At 46.0% G+C, this 21,573-nt stretch overlaps 1 protein-coding gene across 2 annotated transcripts in view; it reads right to left on the reverse strand.

Annotated features, from left to right (window-relative positions):
* The window catches only part of ABCB8 (ATP binding cassette subfamily B member 8), a 73,353-nt gene that overhangs the window by 36,672 nt on the left and 15,108 nt on the right, over positions 1-21,573 (reverse strand). Inside the window, exons 3-7 of one of the 2 annotated variants that reach the window (XM_063452909.1) lie at positions 14,551-14,706; positions 13,192-13,286; positions 10,314-10,419; positions 9,822-9,983; positions 6,431-6,516 (exon numbers count right to left, since the gene is read on the reverse strand). In XM_063452909.1, the coding sequence (XP_063308979.1) occupies positions 6,431-6,516; positions 9,822-9,983; positions 10,314-10,419; positions 13,192-13,286; positions 14,551-14,706 (605 nt within the window). The remainder of the gene's footprint in view (positions 1-6,430; positions 6,517-9,821; positions 9,984-10,313; positions 10,420-13,191; positions 13,287-14,550; positions 14,707-21,573) is intronic. The other variant, XM_063452910.1, reaches the window with a different exon arrangement.

Here is a 21,573-nt window from a genome sequence, read left to right on the forward strand (position 1 = left end):
TCTATGGATTTATATAGTGTATAAACAGAGCGAGCCCTGCTTCTATCTATCTATGGATTTATATAGTGTATAAACAGAGTGAGCCCTGCTTCTATCTATCTATGGATTTATATAGTGTATAAACAGAGCGAGCCCTGCTTCTATCTATCTATGGATTTATATAGTGTATAAACAGAGCGAGCCCTGCTTCTATCTATCTATGGATTTATATGGTGTATAAACAGAGCGAGCCCGGCTTCTATCTATGGATTTATATAGTGTATACACAGAGCGAGCCCTGCTTCTATCTATGGATTTATATAGTGTATACACAGAGCGAGCCCTGCTTCTATCTATGGATTTATATAGTGTATAAACAGAGCGAGCCCTGCTTCTATCCATCTATGGATTTATATAGTGTATAAACAGAGCGAGCCCTGCTTCTATCTATCTATGGATTTATATAGTGTATAAACAGAGCGAGTCCTGCTTCTATCTATCTATGGATTTATATAGTGTATAAACAGAGCGAGCCCTGCTTCTATCTATCTATGGATTTATATAGTGTATAAACAGAGCGAGCCCTGCTTCTATCTATCTATGGATTTATATAGTGTATAAACAGAGCGAGTCCTGCTTCTATCTATCTATGGATTTATATAGTGTATAAACAGAGCGAGCCCTGCTTCTCTCTATCTATGGATTTATATAGTGTATAAACAGAGCGAGTCCTGCTTCTATCTATCTATGGATTTATATAGTGTATAAACAGAGTGAGCCCTGCTTCTATCTATCTATGGATTTATATAGTGTATAAACAGAGCGAGTCCTGCTTCTATCTATCTATGGATTTATATAGTGTATAAACAGAGCAAGCCCTGCTTCTATCCATCTATGGATTTATATAGTGTATAAACAGAGCGAGTCCTGCTTCTATCTATCTATGGATTTATATAGTGTATAAACAGAGCGAGTCCTGCTTCTATCTATCTATGGATTTATATAGTGTATAAACAGAGCGAGCCCTGCTACTATCTATCTATGGATTTATATAGTGTATAAACAGAGCGAGCCCTGCTTCTATCTATGGATTTATATAGTGTATAAACAGAGCGAGCCCTGCTTCTATCTATGGATTTATATAGTGTATAAACAGAGCGAGCCCTGCTTCTATCTATCTATGGATTTATATAGTGTATAAACAGAGCGAGCCCTGCTTCTATCTATGGATTTATATAGTGTATAAACAGAGCGAGCCCTGCTTCTATCTATGGATTTATATAGTGTATAAACAGAGCGAGCCCTGCTTCTATCTATCTATGGATTTATATAGTGTATAAACAGAGCGAGCCCTGCTTCTATCTATCTATGGATTTATATAGTGTATAAACAGAGCGAGCCCTGCTTCTATCTATCTATGGATTTATATAGTGTATAAACAGAGCGAGCCCTGCTTCTATCTATCTATGGATTTATATAGTGTATAAACAGAGCGAGCCCTGCTTCTATCTATCTATGGATTTATATAGTGTATAAACAGAGCGAGCCCTGCTTCTATCTATCTATGGATTTATATAGTGTATAAACAGAGCGAGCCCTGCTTCTATCTATCTATGGATTTATATAGTGTATAAACAGAGCGAGCCCTGCTTCTATCTATCTATGGATTTATATAGTGTATAAACAGATCGAGCCCTGCTTCTATCTATGGATTTATATAGTGTATAAACAGAGCAAGCCCTGCTTCTATCTATGGATTTATATAGTGTATAAACAGAGCGAGCCCTGCTTCTATCTATGGATTTATATAGTGTATAAACAGAGCGAGCCCTGCTTCTATCTATGGATTTATATAGTGTATAAACAGAGCGAGCCCTGCTTCTATCTATGGATTTATATAGTGTATAAACAGAGCGAGCCCTGCTTCTATCTATGGATTTATATAGTGTATAAACAAAGCAAGCCCTGCTTCTATCTATGGATTTATATAGTGTATAAACAGAGCGAGCCCTGCTTCTATCTATCTATGGATTTATATAGTGTATAAACAGAGCAAGTCCTGCTTCTATCTATCTATGGATTTATATAGTGTATAAACAGAGCGAGCCCTGCTTCTATCCATCTATGGATTTATATAGTGTATATACAGAGCGAGCCCTGCTTCTATCCATCTATGGATTTATATAGTGTATAAACAGAGCAAGTCCTGCTTCTATCTATCTATGGATTTATATAGTGTATATACAGAGCGAGCCCTGCTTCTATCCATCTATGGATTTATATAGTGTATAAACAGAGCGAGCCCTGCTTCTATCTACCTATGGATTTATATAGTGTATAAACAGAGCGAGCCCTGCTTCTATCTATCTATGGATTTATATAGTGTATAAACAGAGCGAGCCCTGCTTCTATCCATCTATGGATTTATATAGTGTATAAACAGAGCGAGCCCTGCTTCTATCCATCTATGGATTTATATAGTGTATATACAGAGCGAGCCCTGCTTTTATCCATCTATGGATTTATATAGTGTATAAACAGAGCAAGTCCTGCTTCTATCTATCTATGGATTTATATAGTGTATATACAGAGCGAGCCCTGCTTCTATCCATCTATGGATTTATATAGTGTATAAACAGAGCGAGCCCTGCTTCTATCTACCTATGGATTTATATAGTGTATAAACAGAGCGAGCCCTGCTTCTATCTATCTATGGATTTATATAGTGTATAAACACAGCGAGCCCTGCTTCTATCTATGGATTTATATAGTGTATAAACAGAGCGAGCCCTGCTTCTATCTATCTATGGATTTATATAGTGTATAAACAGAGCGAGCTCTGCTTCTATCTATCTATGGATTTATATAGTGTATAAACAGAGCGAGCCCTGCTTCTATATATCGATGTATATAGCCTATAATCAGTTTGGTAGAAATAGATACTGAATTATCCCTGCTGTATCCCTTTACTCAACATTCCACAAATCTTCGTATTAACCCCTTCCCGACTGCGGACGTATCAGGTACGTCCGACAAAAAACTGTCCATAAGGACCGCAGACATCCGTGGCTAATTAGAGCGCTGGAAGCGATAATGATTGCTTCAAGCCGCTCTAACAGTATTGCTGGATGCCTCGATGTGGAGGCATCCTGCAATACCCCCCCACTGCCGGGCCCCCCCTGGAGCGATCACTTCCAGGTTGCTCCATGTGGAGCCTGGCAGTGAGGCAGAGCATTGAAAGCCATCAGGCAGGCTTCCGATGCTCTTCCTGTGCGGAGTGCGTCGAGACTAGACTGATAGAAAAAGAAAGAAATGAAAGAGAATTGGGAGCCTTATATTGACCGGTGCCTCCATATGGGGGATAACCCTGCATTAAAGTTGATATAAAGTTGATATAAAGGAAAAAAAGAGAATTGGAGGTAGCAGTCCAGAACGGTGTAAATATAAAAAAAATAAAAAAAAATGAATCCCTTCCCTCCCTCTCTCTTCCTCTCCAATGGACTTACGGATAGTCACCGATCCTCCGCCGGTGATCGGTCTTCTTAGTCTATGGGGGGACTGTCTGACAGCCCTCTGCAAATTAGGAGCCCCAGGGCCCATGTGATCGCTCTAAGAGAGAGGCTCTTTAGTTTTACTCCAATGGCCATTTGAATATAAGCTCACCTGCCACGTCAGGGCAAGCCCCAATAGGTGAGTTCCTACACTAGCCATTAGATATGCTGATATCAGCCAAGAATCTCCAGTAAGACAGGAAGGGGTGTTTTATAAACCCTTTCACATTTAACCCTTTATAGGGCTTCTGCACATACAATAAACTTTGCTGGGATCAGACAGAGTGTAAACATCTAATGAGACAGGAAGGGGTGTTCTATAAACCCTTCATATTTAACCCTTTCACACACTTTTCAGCACCCCTTCCTGTCTCAACAGAGAAATTTGCCTTTTAGCTGGCAAGGTGATTTGTATGTGTTATAGCCCTATTCAGGGTTTATAAGTACGTAGGGGTTTATAAAACACCCCTTCCTGTCTCATTAGAGATGTTTACACTTTGTCTGATATCAGCAAGGTTTATTGTATGTGTAGAAGCTTTATAAAGGGTTAAATGTTAAAGGGTTTATAAAACACCCCTTCCTGTCTCACTGGAGATTCGTGGCTGATATCAGCATATCTAATGGCTAGTGTAGGAACTCACCTATTGGGGCTTGCCTTGACGCGGCAGGTGAGCTTATATTCAAATGGCCATTGGAGTAAAACTAAAGAGCCTCCATTTTGTTTAAATGCACATGGGGATTTAGGCCAGAGCGCAGGTAACGGTCTCTTTGTTTTTATTATGTATTTTAAGCTGTTGGATACTAAGCTACTGCTGCTGTAAGCGCGGTGCTTTATCTTTGTGTTAATATAAAAATACTCTTAGAGTAAAATTACACACATATATATAATAAATATATTATTATAAAAAATAAATAATAACTAAAAATAAATAAAAAATTAAAATAATAAAAAACACTTTTTTAAAGTATATATACAGTATGTATTTTTATTCTAACTGTCTTTTGATATAAATATAAATATATCTCAAAATACACTTAGAATTAATTAATATATATATATATATATATATATATATATCTACGTATATATAAATAGAAATAATATGAAATATACATATGTCCATATACATAATTACATAAATAATGTCATAAATATACACATAGACTTTAAATATAAAATATGTATAAATATTTAAATTCTACATGCATATTTATGTAATATTTTTACATAATTAAGTAATTTTTTTATTGCAATTTGGGGGACCTGTCTGACAGTCCAGGCCGAAAGTCCAGAAAATGTAATTTGCTAGCACTATATTTAACCCTGTAACGTTCCAAGACACCAGAAATCCTGTACATGGGGAGTACTGGTTTACTCGGGAGACGTCGCTCTACACAAATATTAGTGTTTCAAAACAGTAAAACATTTCACAGCGATGATATTGTCAGTGAAAGTGGCGTGTTTGTTTTTGCATTTTTCACACACAAACTGCACTTTCACTAATGATATAATTGTTGTAATACATTTTACTGTTTTGAAACACTAATATTTGTGTTCAGCGAAGTCTCCTGAGTAAACAGTACCCCCCATGTACAGGTTTTATAGTGTTTTTGAAAGGCCATTTTTTCACATTGAAATTTGCCATATTGGTTATGTTGCCTTTGAGAGCATATTGTAGCCCAGGAATTAGAATTACCCCCATGATGGCATACCATTTGCAAAAGAAGACAATCCAAGGTATTGCAAATGGGGTATGTCCAGTCTTTTTTAGTAGCCATTTAGTCACAAACACTGGCCAAAGTTAGCGTTCATAATGTTTTTTTTTGCATTTTTCACGCACAAACAAATATAATGCCAACTTTGGCAAGTGTTTGTGACTAAGTGGCTACTAAAAAAGACTGGACATACCCCATATTGAATACCCTGGGTTCTCTACTTTTCAAAAATATATGGTTTGATGGGGGTAAATTACATTGGCTGGCTTCAAAAATGTCCCAAATAGGACATGGGTGCATGATGACTAACTGAAAATTCCAAGTTGGGAAACTGGAATGCGCTCCCTCCAAATAAGGTCTTTTAGCCCCCAGAGAACCCGACACACCTGTACATGGGTGGTATCACTGTACTCAGGAGATGTTGTTGAACACATATTGGGGTGTTCTTTGGTAGTAACCCTTAAAGTTCTCCGTACATGTATTCTTAAATTGCTACGTGTCTCAAAAAAATCACCAATTATTTTTTTATTTGGCATAGATTGGTGGTAAAATGGCTGCATGAAAAGAGTCAAAATACCCCAAGTTTAATACCTTAGGTTGTCTTCTTTTAAAAAAATATTTACATGTGAATGGTTATTCATGGATTTCTGACAGATATATGTGTAACAATAGATTTTGCATTCATTTTGAATTAAAAAAAATGGTTTGGAAATAGCAAAGTGCTACTTGTACTTATAGCCCTATAACTTTCCATAAAAAGCTAAGAACATGCTAACATTGGCTATTTCTAAACTCAGGACAAAATTTAGAAACTATTTAGCACGGGTGTTTTTTGGCAGTTGTAGATGCGTAACAGATATTTGGGGTCAAAGTTCAAAAAAGCGTGTTTTTGTTTTACATTTTTTCAACATATTTTATACTTTTTTATAGTAAATGATATGACCATTTAATGGCGAGAAAAACGGTATAGAATATGTGTGGGTACAGTAAATGAGTAAGAACTAAATTACAGCTAAACACAAACACCACAGAAATGTAAAACCAGCCCTGGCTCTTAACGGTAAGAAAATTGAAAAGCGGTCTGGTCACTAAGGGGTTAACTTACACCGAGAAAATGGGACTTAGTAAGTTTGGTGCAAAATGTTTGAGACATCGTCACACTGCATGTCTTCCCAAATACTCACTCCACCTCTCTTTTTTCCATGGAGAAAGCTTTCACAGTTCTTACGTTCCCCAGGGCTTCATCTGCCATACCTGTGGCTTTTGCAACCTATGTTCATGGAAGACATTAACCAGACATCAATATGACAAGTAAAGGAGACGAGAGTCGTGGTGAAAGGAGACGAGAGTCGTGGTGAAAGGAGACGAGAGTCATGGTGAAAGGAGACGATAGTCGTGGTGAAAGGAGACGAGAGTCGTGGTGAAAGGAGACGAGAGTCGTGGTGAAAGGAGACGAGAGTCGTGGTGAAAGGAGACGAGAGTCGTGGTGAAAGGAGACGAGAGTCGTGGTGAAAGGAGACGAGAGTCGTGGTGAAAGCAGATACGAATTGTAGGAATTGTTAGTTTATATAACCGGGCAGAATAAGATTTACGTAAATCACAATCACTAGAATTACCCATCATATATGTGAAAATTCACTTGATTTATTCATGAGGTCCAGCAACTTATTATAAACTAGGCCTGGGTCTCGAGCAGCAATGTGGAGAGAGCAGCAGGTACTTTTTATACTAATTAATATTATTTTTTATCGCCAGGTGGCTGTATCCCAGATTGCGGTGAATAGAGACAGAGAGCTGAAAGCAGACAGTGAACAGAGAGAGAGCTGGCGGCAGGCGGTGAGCAGAGACAGAGAGCTGGAAGCAGACAGTGAACAGAGAGAGAGCTGGCGGCAGGCGGTGAGCAGAGACAGAGAGCTGGCGGCAGGCGGTGAGCAGAGACAGAGAGCTGGTGGCAGGCGGTGAGCAGATACAGAGAGCTGGCGGCAGGCGGTGAGCAGATACAGAGAGCTGGCGGCAGGCGGTGAGCAGATACAGAGAGCTGGCGGCAGGCGGTGAGCAGATACAGAGAGCTGGCGGCAGGCGGTGAGCAGAGACAGAGAGCTGGCGGCAGGCGGTGAGCAGAGACAGAGAGCTGGCGGCAGGCGGTGAGCAGAGACAGAGAGCTGGTGGCAGGCGGTGAGCAGAGACAGAGAGCTGGCAGCAGGCGGCGAGCAGATACAGTGAGCTGGCAGCAGGCGGTGAGCAGAGAGAGAGCTGGCGGCAGGCGGTGAGCAGAGACAGAGAGCTGGCGGCAGGCGGTGAGCAGATACAGAGAGCTGGCGGCAGGCAGTGAGCAGATACAGAGAGCTGGCGGCAGGCGGTGAGCAGATACAGAGAGCTGGCGGCAGGCGGTGAGCAGAGACAGAGAGCTGGTGGCAGGCGGTGAGCAGATACAGAGAGCTGGCGGCAGGCGGTGAGCAGATACAGAGAGCTGGCGGCAGGCGGTGAGCAGATACAGAGAGCTGGCGGCAGGCGGTGAGCAGAGACAGAGAGCTGGTGGCAGGCGGTGAGCAGAGACAGAGAGCTGGAGGCAGACGGTGAGCAGAGACAGAGAGCTGGCGGCAGGCGGTGAGCAGAGACAGATAGTTGGCAGCAGGCGGTGAGCAGATACAGAGAGCTGGCGGCAGGCGGTGAGCAGATACAGTGAGCTGGAAGCAGACGGTGAACAGAGACAGAGAGCTGGAGGCAGACGGTGAGCAGAGACAGAGAGCTGGCGGCAGGCGGTGAGCAGAGACAGAGAGCTGGCGGCAGGCGGTGAGCAGAGACAGAGAGTTGGCAGCAGGCGGTGAGCAGATACAGAGAGCTGGTGGCAGGCGGTGAGCAGAGACAGAGAGCTGGTGGCAGGCGGTGAGCAGAGACAGAGAGCTGATGGCAGGCGGTGAGCAGAGACAGAGAGCTGGCGGGAGACGGTGAGCAGAGACAGAGAGCTGGCGGCAGGCGGTGAGCAGATACAGAGAGCTGGCGGCAGGCGGTGAGCAGAGACAGAGAGCTGGCGGCAGGCGGTGAGCAGAGACAGAGAGTTGGCGGCAGGCGGTGAGCAGATACAGAGAGCTGGCGGCAGACGGTGAACAGAGACAGAGAGCTGGCGGCAGGCGGTGAGCAGATACAGAGAGCTGGCGGCAGGCGGTGAGCAGAGAAAGAGAGCTGGAAGCAGACGGTGAACAGAGACAGTGAGCTGGTGGCAGGCAGTGAGCAGAGACAGAGAGCTGGAAGCAGACGGTGAGCAGGTGGTGAGCAGAGACAGAGAACTAGTAGCAGACGGTGAACAGAGACAGAGAGCTGGCGGCAGGCGGTGAGCAGAGACAGAGAGCTGGCGGCAGGCGGTGAGCAGAGACAGAGAGCTGGCGGCAGGCGGTGAGCAGATACAGAGAGCTGGTGGCAGGCGGTGAGCAGAGACAGAGAGCTGGCGGCAGGCGGTGAGCAGAGACAGAGAGCTGGCGGCAGGCAGTGAGCAGATACAGAGAGCTGGTGGCAGGCAGTGAGCAGAGAGAGAGCTGGAAGCAGACGGTGAACAGAGACAGTGAGCTGGTGGCAGGCAGTGAGCAGAGACAGAGAGCTGGCGGCAGGCGGTGAGCAGAGACAGAGAGCTGGTGGCAGGCGGTGAACAGAGACAGAGAGCTGGAAGCAGGCGGTGAACAGAGACAGAGAGCTGGCGGCAGGCGGTGAACAGAGACAGAGAGCTGGCGGCAGGCGGTGAGCAGATACAGAGAGCTGGCGGCAGGCGGTGAGCAGATACAGAGAGCTAGCGGCAGGCGGTGAGCAGAGACAGAGAGCTGGCGGCAGGCGGTGAGCAGAGACAGAGAGCTGGCGGCAGGCGGTGAGCAGAGACAGAGAGCTGGTGGCAGGCGGTGAGCAGAGACAGAGAGCTGGTGGCAGGCGGTGAGCAGAGACAGAGAGCTGGCGGCAGGCGGTGAGCAGAGACAGAGAGCTGGCGGCAGGCGGTGAGCAGAGACAGAGAGCTGGCGGCAGGCGGTGAGCAGATACAGAGAGCTGGCGGCAGACGGTGAACAGAGACAGAGAGCTGGCGGCAGGCGGTGAGCAGATACAGAGAGCTGGCGGCAGGCGGTGAACAGATACAGAGAGCTGGCGGCAGGCGGTGAGCAGAGAAAGAGAGCTGGAAGCAGACGGTGAACAGAGACAGTGAGCTGGTGGCAGGCAGTGAGCAGAGACAGAGAGCTGGCGGCAGGCAGTGAGCAGAGACAGAGAGCTGGAAGCAGACGGTGAGCAGGTGGTGAGCAGAGACAGAGAACTAGTAGCAGACGGTGAACAGAGACAGAGAGCTGGCGGCAGGCGGTGAGCAGAGACAGAGAGCTGGCGGCAGGCGGTGAGCAGAGACAGAGAGCTGGCGGCAGGCGGTGAGCAGAGACAGAGAGCTGGCAGCAGGCGGTGAGTAGAGACAGAGAGTTGGAAGCAGACGGTGAACAGAGACAGAGAGCTGGAGGCAGATGGTGGACAGAGACAAAGAGCTGGCAGTTGACAGACAATAGTGTAGGAAATAAAGGATCAATGGCTCTTACTCATTTGAATGGTTCTCACCTGCTCCTGGGCACGGCTTGACAGTCTACGTAGAAAGGAACCTATTATAGCTCCAACTCCCACCAGGATTGGCATCACCACAATCAGCATTCCCGTCAGTTTTGGAGAGATATAGTACAGGGACACAAAGCAGCCAACAGTCTGTGTGCAGTTTCTGAGCCCCTATACCATGGAGGTAAAATGGAATATTAAAGCACAGGGCAGCTAGAATGAGTATTATAGGACAGAACATGTGAAATCTTCCTATTCAAGTAGATGCACAACATGGAACAGGTCTGTAAACACTGGAAAATAATCGACATGGGATTGTATACAAAACCAGGATGAAAAGACAACTTAAAAATGGAGAAAGTGACAGTAATGAATTATCCAAACTCTATCTTCCTTGTTACGTGCAGACAGTCCTTCCCTCACAACATCAAACTAGGGATGGTGTTTCTGGGGTGAGAAGTGTGATGGTGGAGTAAAAGTGGGTACTCTGCATCCACTCACCTGGGAAATGACCTGTTTAAAAGAGGACTTGAATTCCTGAACATCTGACGTTAGCCGGTTTACTAAGAGTCCTGTCTTCTGATCATCAAAGAAAGCCACATCCTGCCTATTGATAAAATCAATACAAATATCATACAGAATGGAGATTGAGGGAGGGTGACAGAAATCTTAAAAGCACAGTCCATCCATGTCTCCAGACACAATTACAATCAATCATTCCATCACTGCTTACATTGCCTCCTGCTTCCCTCTCACATGTGTCAATCCTTGCATTGCTTTCATTTAAAGTTAAATTCAAAAATCTAGTGAAACAGAACAATATGTAAGAGGACGCTGACAACAGACATCTCAGATAGCTTGTCTTACATTAGTTAGTCCCCATTCAGCCTCATGCTAGTTCTCTCGTGCCATTATAGAAATTGCATATCAGACTGATCCCATTCATATGGTCTGTTCAGGTCTGAAATGCTAGCATGTTCCCTCTGCAGGAGAGATACAGCCCTCCCAAGCCATAATTTCACCATTCACTGGGCTACTGAGAAGCACAGGGTCCACGTCTGAACCGAAGAGCTCCCAAGCTGCTAATAACCTAAAACAAAACAGGAAGCAAGAAAATGGACGACAACTCGGACTCAGCTCTGATAAATTGGGTGGGATTAGCTGTATAGGTGGTCTCCGTTACGGCTGAGATAAAACCTGTATGACCTGAAGGACACACTGCCCAGCTCACCCTGTGACCACCCTGAAATCCCTCCAGATCTGCGTGTACTTTCTCTATACTATCTCTGAAATACGTCTCAGCCCAGTGACTTCCCCTAGAAACCGCTTGTTATTCGTATCGCCCAGTATGTCCACCACGTGTCCAATCTAATGGTTCTCTGTCCATACAGTATGCATTTATGCAAATAGTGAACCTTTTAAGAACACTTCAGACAGTCTTCCCGTTTGGTGTTATTATGCCTTGCCCTTTAATAGAGGGGAGTTATAGAGAACGCAGGGGGGTGAGTGATAGAGAACGGAGGGAGGGAGTGATAGAGAACGCAGGGGAGTGATAGAGAATGGGGGGGGGGGTGATAGAGAACGCAGGGGGGTGAGTGATAAAGAACGCAGGGGAGTGATAGAGAACAGGGGTGAGTGATAGAAAACGGGAGGGTGTGATAGAAAACGGGAGGGAGTGATAGTGAATGGGGGGGAGTGATAGAGAAAGGGGGGAGTGATAGAGGACAAGAGGGGGGGTGATAGAGAATGGGGGGGTTGTTGAAAAAGGGGGTGGAGTGATAGAGAACAGGGGGGAGTGATAGAGAACAGGGGGGAGTGATAGAGAACAGGGGGGAGTGATAGAGAACAGGGGGGAGTGATAGAGAACAGGGGGGAGTGATAGAAAACGGGAGGGTGTGATAGAAAACGGGAGGGTGTGATAGAAAACGGGAGGGTGTGATAGAAAACGGGAGGGTGTGATAGAAAACGGGAGGGTGTGATAGAAAACGTGAGGGAGTGATAGAAAACGGGAAGGTGTGATAGAAAACGGGAGGGTGTGATAGAAAACGGGAGGGTGTGATAGAAAACGGGAGGGAGTGATAGAAAACGGGAGGGAGTGATAGAAAACGGGAGGGAGTGATAGAAAACGGGAGGGAGTGATAGAAAACGGGAGGGAGTGATAGAAAACGGGAGGGAGTGATAGAAAACGGGAGGGAGTGATAGAAAACGGGGGGGGAGTGATAGAGAAAGGGGGAGTTGTAACGGATCCCCTATACACTGAGTATATCCGTGAAGAATCTCCCGAAATCCAAGCGTAGAAGAGGTTGTAGTGATTATAGCTCCCAATCCCCCAAACATGATCCAAGACTTCATGAAGGGGTAAAACGATGTGTTTAATGGTAGCCACAGCTGGCCTTTTATGCAAGTCCCCATGCAAGGGGCACTCCCTCTGGACCTGAGAGTAGACTACAGTACAAACAATCATCCAATGACATTGACTCTCAGGTCCAGGACACTCCCACATAAAATAGGATAATCCCTCCTCTATACCTGGGAGATAATTGGGTTAAGTACTGTATTAAACTCAATTATCTCCAGGTACAGAAAACAATTACTTTTTCACAAACTCCAAAAATACTTTAAAATACATAAAATCATATGTCGCATAACTGGACCCCCATAGTCTATACATCCCCAGACAGCTTGGATCTGAGCGCCCAACATATCCAAAAAGCGCTCAGATCCCACGAACCTAGTCGAATCGCCACTGGGGTAAAGATTTGACCGACCGCTCTTGAGACGCTTGCCTAAAATAGTTCCCTAGTTTCAGAGGTAGCGGTCAGTCTAGTTCGAAGGTTATTAACCGAATAAAACAGTGAACGGGTCCCCTGGCTCATTGGCAGTATTTGTTCGGGAGATCCAGGCGAACAAACCTGCCGAACAACACTCTCCTGGCTTGCCACGTACAGAAGCAGGCATTTGTATGGTTTCCCCGGTGTTCGGGCCGTCGAGTGGCTGCCTCAGAGTTCCAGGCACTCAACGACTAAGTCCCGCTGCCTGCTTTCGTGCAACAAGATTGCAGCTGTTTTTTCCACCACGTTGCGTTCGGTTATACGAACGGCAGCCACTCAAAGAGAGCACTTAATTCTTGTGGTTTCTTTGAACTTAATGAGCCAGGGGGGTGGTCGGCATTCATACTTGGTATTCTCGAATGGTAGCAGAATAGGGGAAAAAAACTCTGGGGAAACTGAATAGGAGAATGACTCTGGGGAAAGCAAAATAGGTGTTTTGTCATAGGAGTGATAGAGAACAAGGGAAGGAGTGATAGAGAATGGGGGAGGGGAGTGATAGAGAACAGGGGTGGGGGAGAGTGATAGAGAACAGGGGGGTGTAGACTCACCGGAGCAAGGAGAAGAAGAGTGCTTTTCTCATACTCCCAGCGACCCTCTCTCCAACCCGAGACAGGAGAACAATATACCCACAGGTCAACAAGCCCTGCAAAACCAAGGGACAAAACAAGTCATTAACCTGTCAGACAAACCCAAGTCAGAGCAGACTGACTACTGCTGGGTAGAGAGGGGAACACAGACAGACTGAATGGGAACACAGACGGACTGACACTGAGGCTGAAACGGGTTTGGAGACAGACTCCTACTGGGGATGAAAGGGGTGGACAGACAGACTCCATCTGAGACAGAAAGGGGTGGACAGACAGACTCCTACTGGGGATGAAAGGGGTGGACAGACAGACTCCATCTGGGACAGATAGGGGTAGACAGACTCCTACTGGGGATGAAAGGGTGGACAGACAGACTCCATCTGGGACAGATAGAGGTGGACAGACAGACTCCATCTGGGACAGAAAGGGGTGGACAGACAGACTCCATCTGGGACAGAAAGGGGTGGACAGACAGACTCCATCTGGGACAGAAAGGGGTGGACAGACAGACTCCTACTGGGGATGAAAGGGGTGGACAGACAGACTCCTACTGGGGATGAAAGGGGTGGACAGACAGACTCCTACTGGGGATGAAAGGGGTGGACAGACAGACTCCTACTGGGGATGAAAGGGTGGACAGACAGACTCCATCTGGGACAGAAAGGGGTGGACAGACAGACTCCATCTGGGACAGATAGGGGTGGACAGACAGACTCCATCTGGGACAGATAGGGGTGGACAGACAGACTCCTACTGGGGATGAAAGGGGTGGACAGACAGACTCCTACTGGGGATGAAAGGGGTGGACAGACAGACTCCTACTGGGGATGAAAGGGGTGGACAGACAGACTCCTACTGGGGATGAAAGGGGTGGACAGACAGACTCCATCTGGGGATGAAAGGGGTGGACAGACAGACTCCTACTGGGGATGAAAGGGGTGGACAGACAGACTCCATCTGGGACAGAAAGGGGTGGACAGACAGACTCCATCTGGGACAGAAAGGGGTGGACAGACAGACTCCATCTGGGGATGAAAGGGATGGACAGACAGACTCCATCTGGGACAGATAGGGGTGGATAAGCAGATATTGGATTATTTCTAAATGGCTGAGAGTGATTTCAGTAGGAATTAGATATTTTTTTGTAATACACAGGGCATTCCTGTAAAGTTTTATTTGCATTCTATCTATTCTAATTTCCTAATCAACTACACAGATATCGGGAATTTATTTGACTTTTTTCACTGAACTAGAATACTACAAATATATATTGTTATATATTTACTGACTATTCATTTGTTTTTTAAGATCATGACTTACCTGGGCTCCGTATAGATACAGCAATTTCCCAGCCGGACCTCGAATCTCCTGCAGGTAGTTGTCAGCATGCTCTCTGGCAAAGCGGGATACCACATTCACAAGCTCACCCAGAATAAGAGGGATTTGGATGTTCAGCAACGCAGCGCCAAATGCCAACTAAGAATGACAGCAAATGGGTTAGACATAGCAAATACATAAGACACTGGGACAGACAGCACCGTATGATAACAAGACAGTGGGACAGACAGCACTGTATTATAACAAGACATTGGGACAGACAGCACCGTATGATAACAAGACATTGGGACAGACAGCACTGTATTATAACAAGACATTGGGACAGACAGCACCGTATGATAACAAGACAGTGGGACAGACAGCCCTGTATTATAACAAGACATTGGCACAGACAGCACCGTATGATAACAAGACATTGGGACAGACAGCACCGTATGATAACGAGACAGTGGGACAGACAGCACCGTATGATAACAAGACAGTGGGACAGACAGCACCGTATGATAAGACAGTGGGACAGACAGCACCGTATGATAACAAGACAGTGGGACAGACAGCACCGTATGATAACAAGACACTGGGACAGACAGCACCGTATGATAACAAGACACTGGGACAGGCAGCACCGTATGATAACGAGACATTGGGACAGGCAGCACCGTATGATAACAAGACACTGGGACAGACAGCACCGTATGATAACGAGACACTGGGACAGACAGCACCTTATGATAAGAAGACACTGGGACAGACAGCACCGTATGATAACAAGACAGTGGGACAGACAGCACCGTATGATAACAAGACAGTGGGACAGACAGCACCGTAAGATAACAAGACAGTGGGACAGACAGTACCGTATGATAAGAAGACACTGGGACAGACAGCACCGTATGATAAGAAGACACTGGGACAGACAGCACCGTATGATAACGAGACACTGGGACAGACAGCACCGTATGATAACGAGACACTGTGACAGACAGCACCGTATGATAACGAGACACTGGGACAGACAGCACCGTATGATAACGAGACACTGGGACAGAAAGCACCGTATGATAAGAAGACACTGGGACAGACAGCACCGTATGATAACGAGACATTGGGACAGACAGCACCGTATGATAACGAGACATTGGGACAGACAGCACCGTATGATAACAAGACACTGGGACAGACAGCACCGTATGATAACAAGACATTGGGACAGACAGCACCGTATGATAACGAGACACTGGGACAGACAGCACCGTATGATAAGAAGACACTGGGACAGACAGCACCGTATGATAACAAGACAGTGGGACAGACAGCACCGTAAGATAACAAGACAGTGGGACAGACAGCACCGTATGATAAGAAGACACTGGGACAGACAGCACCGTATGATAACGAGACACTGGGACAGACAGCACCGTATGATAACAAGACACTGGGACAGACAGCACAGTATGATAACAAGACAGTGGAACAGACAGCACCGTATGATAACAAGACAGTGGAACAGACAGCACCGTATGATAACAAGACACTGGGACAGACAGCACCGTATTATAACAAGGCACTGGGACAGACAGCATTGTATGATAACAAGACACTGGGAGAGACAGCACAATATGATGACAAGACACTGGGACAGACAGCTGTAGTGGACCGTGGGTAACCCGACTGGTTGATTGAAGGCACATCAAATATACTGCTGTGAAGAGTTCAGGACTTGTGGACCATCAGAATCATGCATAAGAAGGAAGAAATAAAAAATATAGTGCAGAGTATCCAGATAAAAAAGACACACTTTATTCACAAATGCACTTACAGAATTGCAGTGTCAAATAGGCACATCAAGGTTCAGATGGAATGGTACATCACAGTGGAGAAATCCAGAGGAGCAGAAAAACCAGGTGCATAAATAAAATCAACAATATGATAAAAAGTAAAAAACTCTAGCACTAAAGAAAAGCCCTACGCGTTTCGTTCATAAATGAACTTCCTCAGGGGCATCAGATATGAGGTCCGCCAAATGCAGGCATGAAATTAAGTCCAGAAACCTCCCTTTTAAATCCGTCCGGTTTGGCGCGAAAAAACCGACTCAGCCGCTCACTTCCGGGTTCGGACTGCTTCCGGTTACGTCATGCGTTCCGGAGTTGCTGTCCAAGCCTCAGTTTCGTTTTGCTAGTCAGTTCGGAGTTGAGACAGAGGGAAAGTTCCGTTGTGCTTGGGCATTCAAACCCACAAGTCCATGATAAAAGAGACAGATGTATTACATAAATTATCAGCATATCATATTATAACAGGAGCAAATAGAAAATAAAATTACAAAGCTAATGCTAATGTAAAGGAACATTATAGAACCCATAACTGATATAAAAACCTTTTGGAGAAATAAAATAAAATAGCTAAATATAAATAAATAATAAATAATAAAATATATATAGGTTATCATTAAGCCTAATCCGTTCAACTTCTTAAAAATAAAACAGACCAAGCCCAACAGCAGATAGAACTTAAACAGATGAGTAACAAATAAAAATGAAATATGAATAATTACAAAAAGCAAACCAAATCAAAATCAACATTTAAACCCATAGGTTTCATGGTTTTTAATGTATGGATCCAGTAACCCTCACGTTGTCTCAAAAACATCATTAGATCCCCACCTCTTTCGTTCAGAGTTACTTGTTCTATGCCTATACACTTGAGTGTATTAAAGCTAAAGATGGGACAGCTATTACAGTGTACCGGCACTGAGTGAGTCAATAGACCCTTTTTGATGTTGTTTCTATGCTCCTGCAATCTTATTTTTAGTTTCCTCCCAGTTCTTCCCACATATTGCATCCCACATCCACAAGTGAGGAGATATATTATATGTGTAGAGGAACAGGATATCTTGTTTTTAATCTTAAATTTCATTTGCGTCTGTGTACTCACAAAATCAAAAACCGTACTAAAAAGGTGGCCACAACTTACACAATTCCCACATGTATAGAAACCTCCCTTCTGGCTAGTGTGATCCTTCACCGATCGAAAAGCACTAGGGGCAAGGATTTGTTTTAAATTTGTGCCCTTTCTAAAAATAACTTTGGGATCCTTAGGTATCTGCTTCCCCAGAAATTCATCCTCTACTAACAACCCCCAATGTTTCCTTATAATCCTCTGCACATCGAAAGCTCTTCCATTGTACCGAGTATTAAAGGAAAAATCGAAAGCAGAATTTCTAGTCATATCTTTTTTCTTATTTATAAGAAGATCATTACGACAGATCTTCCCAACTCTCGCAATTTCTGAGTCTATAAATTCAGAGGAATACCCCTTCTCTAAGAAGCGTTTCTTCAGAACCTCTGCTTGTACAAAAAAGGAATCTAGATCGCTACAATTCCTCCGTAGTCTGACAAACTGGCTCTTGGGAACCCCTCTAAGCCAGTTCGGATGATGTCCACTTTTGGTATCAATAAAGCTGTTGGAGTCAATATCCTTAAAAAAAAATCTTAGTTTTCACTTTCCGATTGTAACGGATCGCCTGGCACCCCGACTGAGTACCTCCGTTAATGGATGCTCCTAGCGCTTCCTGAGGACTCCAAGCACTCTGGCAGACACCATAATCACCGAATCCGAGAAACCTTTAAATTCTCCCAAGCGTATGAATGCTGTAGACCATTGAATAGGAACCATACGAATAGGCTTGTACTCCTAGCAGTCAACTGGAACAGCATACATTAAATCCTTCCCCCAATAATGAGACGACACATCACTTTGAGGGTAAAACAGGAACTCTGGACTGGCTCATCCAGCCTGGCTTTTATTTCCAACTCACACATACAGGCCACACCCAGGGGGAGGCATAAAAGAACCAATGACATACATGTTACCTCCCACACATCCCCTCCCCTTAGTGTGACACATAATCCCATTATGCATACAGTGTAAAATATACTTTTACACAACTTTCATAACTTTAAAACCATACATCACATTCACATAAAAATACATATCCACAATCAATCCATTCAGGGGAACAACATATTTAAAAATGGCATGAATCCGACCAGGGGTTCAAAAGTTACTAAAAGTATCTTTTGTTCCTTTCTGGCTGGCAGAAAAACATCCCCACAATGCATCCTGGTTTCCTCCCTTCTGCCCTGGAGTTAATTGGAGAAGTAATCCAATTACCCAGGACTAAAGGCAGACTCCATTAACCACATGGTTGCAAAACGACATAAAACACTTTAAAATACATAAAGTCACATTTACACATAACACACAGACATTTCACCTATCCCCAGATAGCTGGGATCTGCACGCACAAAACTACCGAATAGCGCGCAGATTCTACTCACACAGTACAATTTCCATGGAGCTAAAGTCTTTCCCATAGTCTTTCATTATATGGATAGGCTCCATGGTATGGCTATCTGGGGTATCACATTCCCATAAAGTCTGGTCCATAGTCCAAAGGCAAGAGGCGGGCAATCAGCCCCCTCCAAGGACACGTGGCGAGGTCGGTTTCGCCACACTTCTCCCCTTTACCCCCTAGACTAACAGGGTACTTGACCTCCTGCCGGTCAGTGCCCTTGTTAGTCCAACAGCCCACCCACAAGACAGAAACAGCAGAGCAGCCAACCCACAATAAACAGTTACTACACCTGGGTGAGGGAGAATCTTGTCCAGGTTCAGGTGCCTCACCACGGCTGTGTGGGGGACTGGTAGGCTGCCTTGGTAGGTTGCTGAGGGGGCAGAGACCAGCGGTACTCTGTCCTGTTGCCAGCACTACCACGGGAGTAGTCTGGTTGGAGCCTGGTTGCTGGAGACCGACTGTCTCCCCTTGAGTTACACCGCTCTGCTGCTGGAGACCGACTGTCTCCCCTTGAGTTACACAGCTCTGCTGCTGGAGACCGACTGTCTCCCCTTTAGTTACACAGCTCTGCTGCTGGAGACAGACTGTCTCCCCTTTAAATACACCGCTCTGCTGCTGGAGACCGACTGTCTCCCCTTGAGTTACACCGCTCTGCTGCTGGAGACCGACTGTCTCCCCTTGAGTTACACAACTCTGCTGCTGGAGACCGACTGTCTCCCCTTTAGTTACACAGCTCTGCTGCTGGAGACAGACTGTCTCCCCTTTGGCTAAACAGCCCTGTTGTGGGGGGGCAGGACCGACCGTCCCTACCCCCTGTGCTGGAAGTGCAGAGACCACGGTCCCATCTGCACAGGTGTGGGGCTTACAGTCTCCCCCTGGTACATTAAGCTGCCGCTGGGGAGAGGTGGTAACCAGCTCCTCTCCCATTAGAACACTCTGCCGCTGGGGAATGGAGACTGGGCTCTCTATTCCCTGTACATTAATGATCCGCCGCTGGGGAGAGGTGGTAACAATCTCCTCTCCCATGCATACTTCCCGTCTCTGCGGAGGGAGACCGACTGTCTCTCCTCCCAGCACAGAGTCCTGCTGTGGGGGAAAGGGGGATGGGCTCTCTATTCCCTGCTGGATACTCTGCCGCTGGGGAATGGAGACCGGGCTCCCAATTCCCAACAAATCACACTGCCGCTGGGGAGGGAGGACGGCTCCTTCAGCTCCCTGTAACTTGGGCGCAGAGACCACGGTCCCATCTGCGCTGGTGTGGGGCTTACGGTCTCCCCTTGGTGGGTTAGGCTGCCGCTGGAGAGAGGGTGTAACAAGCTCCTCTCTCTGAACTGTAACCTGCCGCTGGGGATCTGGGCCGACTGCCCAGCATCCCTGTAGGGCCAGTAGAGAGACCTCGATCCCATCTCCACCTGCCATCTGTGGGTCTCTCCAGGACCAGTCTATGAGGTCTGGTTCTGCTTGTCGGGTAGGTTGGAGCTGCACGAAGCTGAGCAGGTGTTGGTAGTCCTGCTCCAGCTCCCACTCCCTTGTTACCAGGTGGGTCATGTCTTTGCTCACCTCGCATTCGTCAGCCCAGACATACATGCCCATCCGGTAGTCGTAGATGTCCCAAAACCTAGACCCCTCCGTGCTGCCAAGATCAATGTCGTCCTCCAAGGCATCCCATAATAAACCCGGGCCATCATAATCATCCCCCTCCGATAAGTCGTGCTCGGCCGTCCAGGGGGTAAGTCGAATGGTATGCCACCAGAGGGCCTGGTATGCGTTGTCTAGCCAGATCTCTCGCCATACCAGGGTCTCTAGTCTTGTCACCCACTCATCCAGGGGCTGCTCTCCCAATAGATACATGCGCATCGCCACACGCTTCTGTAGCCGCTGCTCATCACTGGGGAGACTCTCACCTCGCCGCCACTGGGCGTCTTCCAGGGCATCATACCAGACTTCCTTTCTGTCTGCATCCCTGTAGTCCGCGGCCGCCTCCTCCTCCTCATCATGGAACGCTGTCCAAAAACTAGCTGATTCCATCCTGCTGTAGCCAGGGGCGCTGTACGGATACTAGCGTTGCCCTCAATTTGTAATTCCAAACGTTACCAGTGTCTCTGAGCTGCTTCTCCTCGCACTAGGACGCCATCCCACCGCTTGCCACCAATGTAACGGATCGCCTGGCACCCCGACTGAGTACCTCCGTTAATGGATGCTCCTAGCGCTTCCTGAGGACTCCAAGCACTCTGGCAGACACCATAATCACCGAATCCGAGAAACCTTTAAATTCTCCCAAGCGTATGAATGCTGTAGACCATTGAATAGGAACCATACGAATAGGCTTGTACTCCTAGCAGTCAACTGGAACAGCATACATTAAATCCTTCCCCCAATAATGAGACGACACATCACTTTGAGGGTAAAACAGGAACTCTGGACTGGCTCATCCAGCCTGGCTTTTATTTCCAACTCACACATACAGGCCACACCCAGGGGGAGGCATAAAAGAACCAATGACATAGATGTTACCTCCCACACATCCCCTCCCCTTAGTGTGACACATAATCCCATTATGCATACAGTGTAAAATATACTTTTACACAACTTTCATAACTTTAAAACCATACATCACATTCACATAAAAATACATATCCACAATCAATCCA

This window comes from Pelobates fuscus, chromosome 4 (genome assembly GCF_036172605.1).
Source record: "Pelobates fuscus isolate aPelFus1 chromosome 4, aPelFus1.pri, whole genome shotgun sequence".
Taxonomy (NCBI): domain Eukaryota; kingdom Metazoa; phylum Chordata; class Amphibia; order Anura; family Pelobatidae; genus Pelobates; species Pelobates fuscus.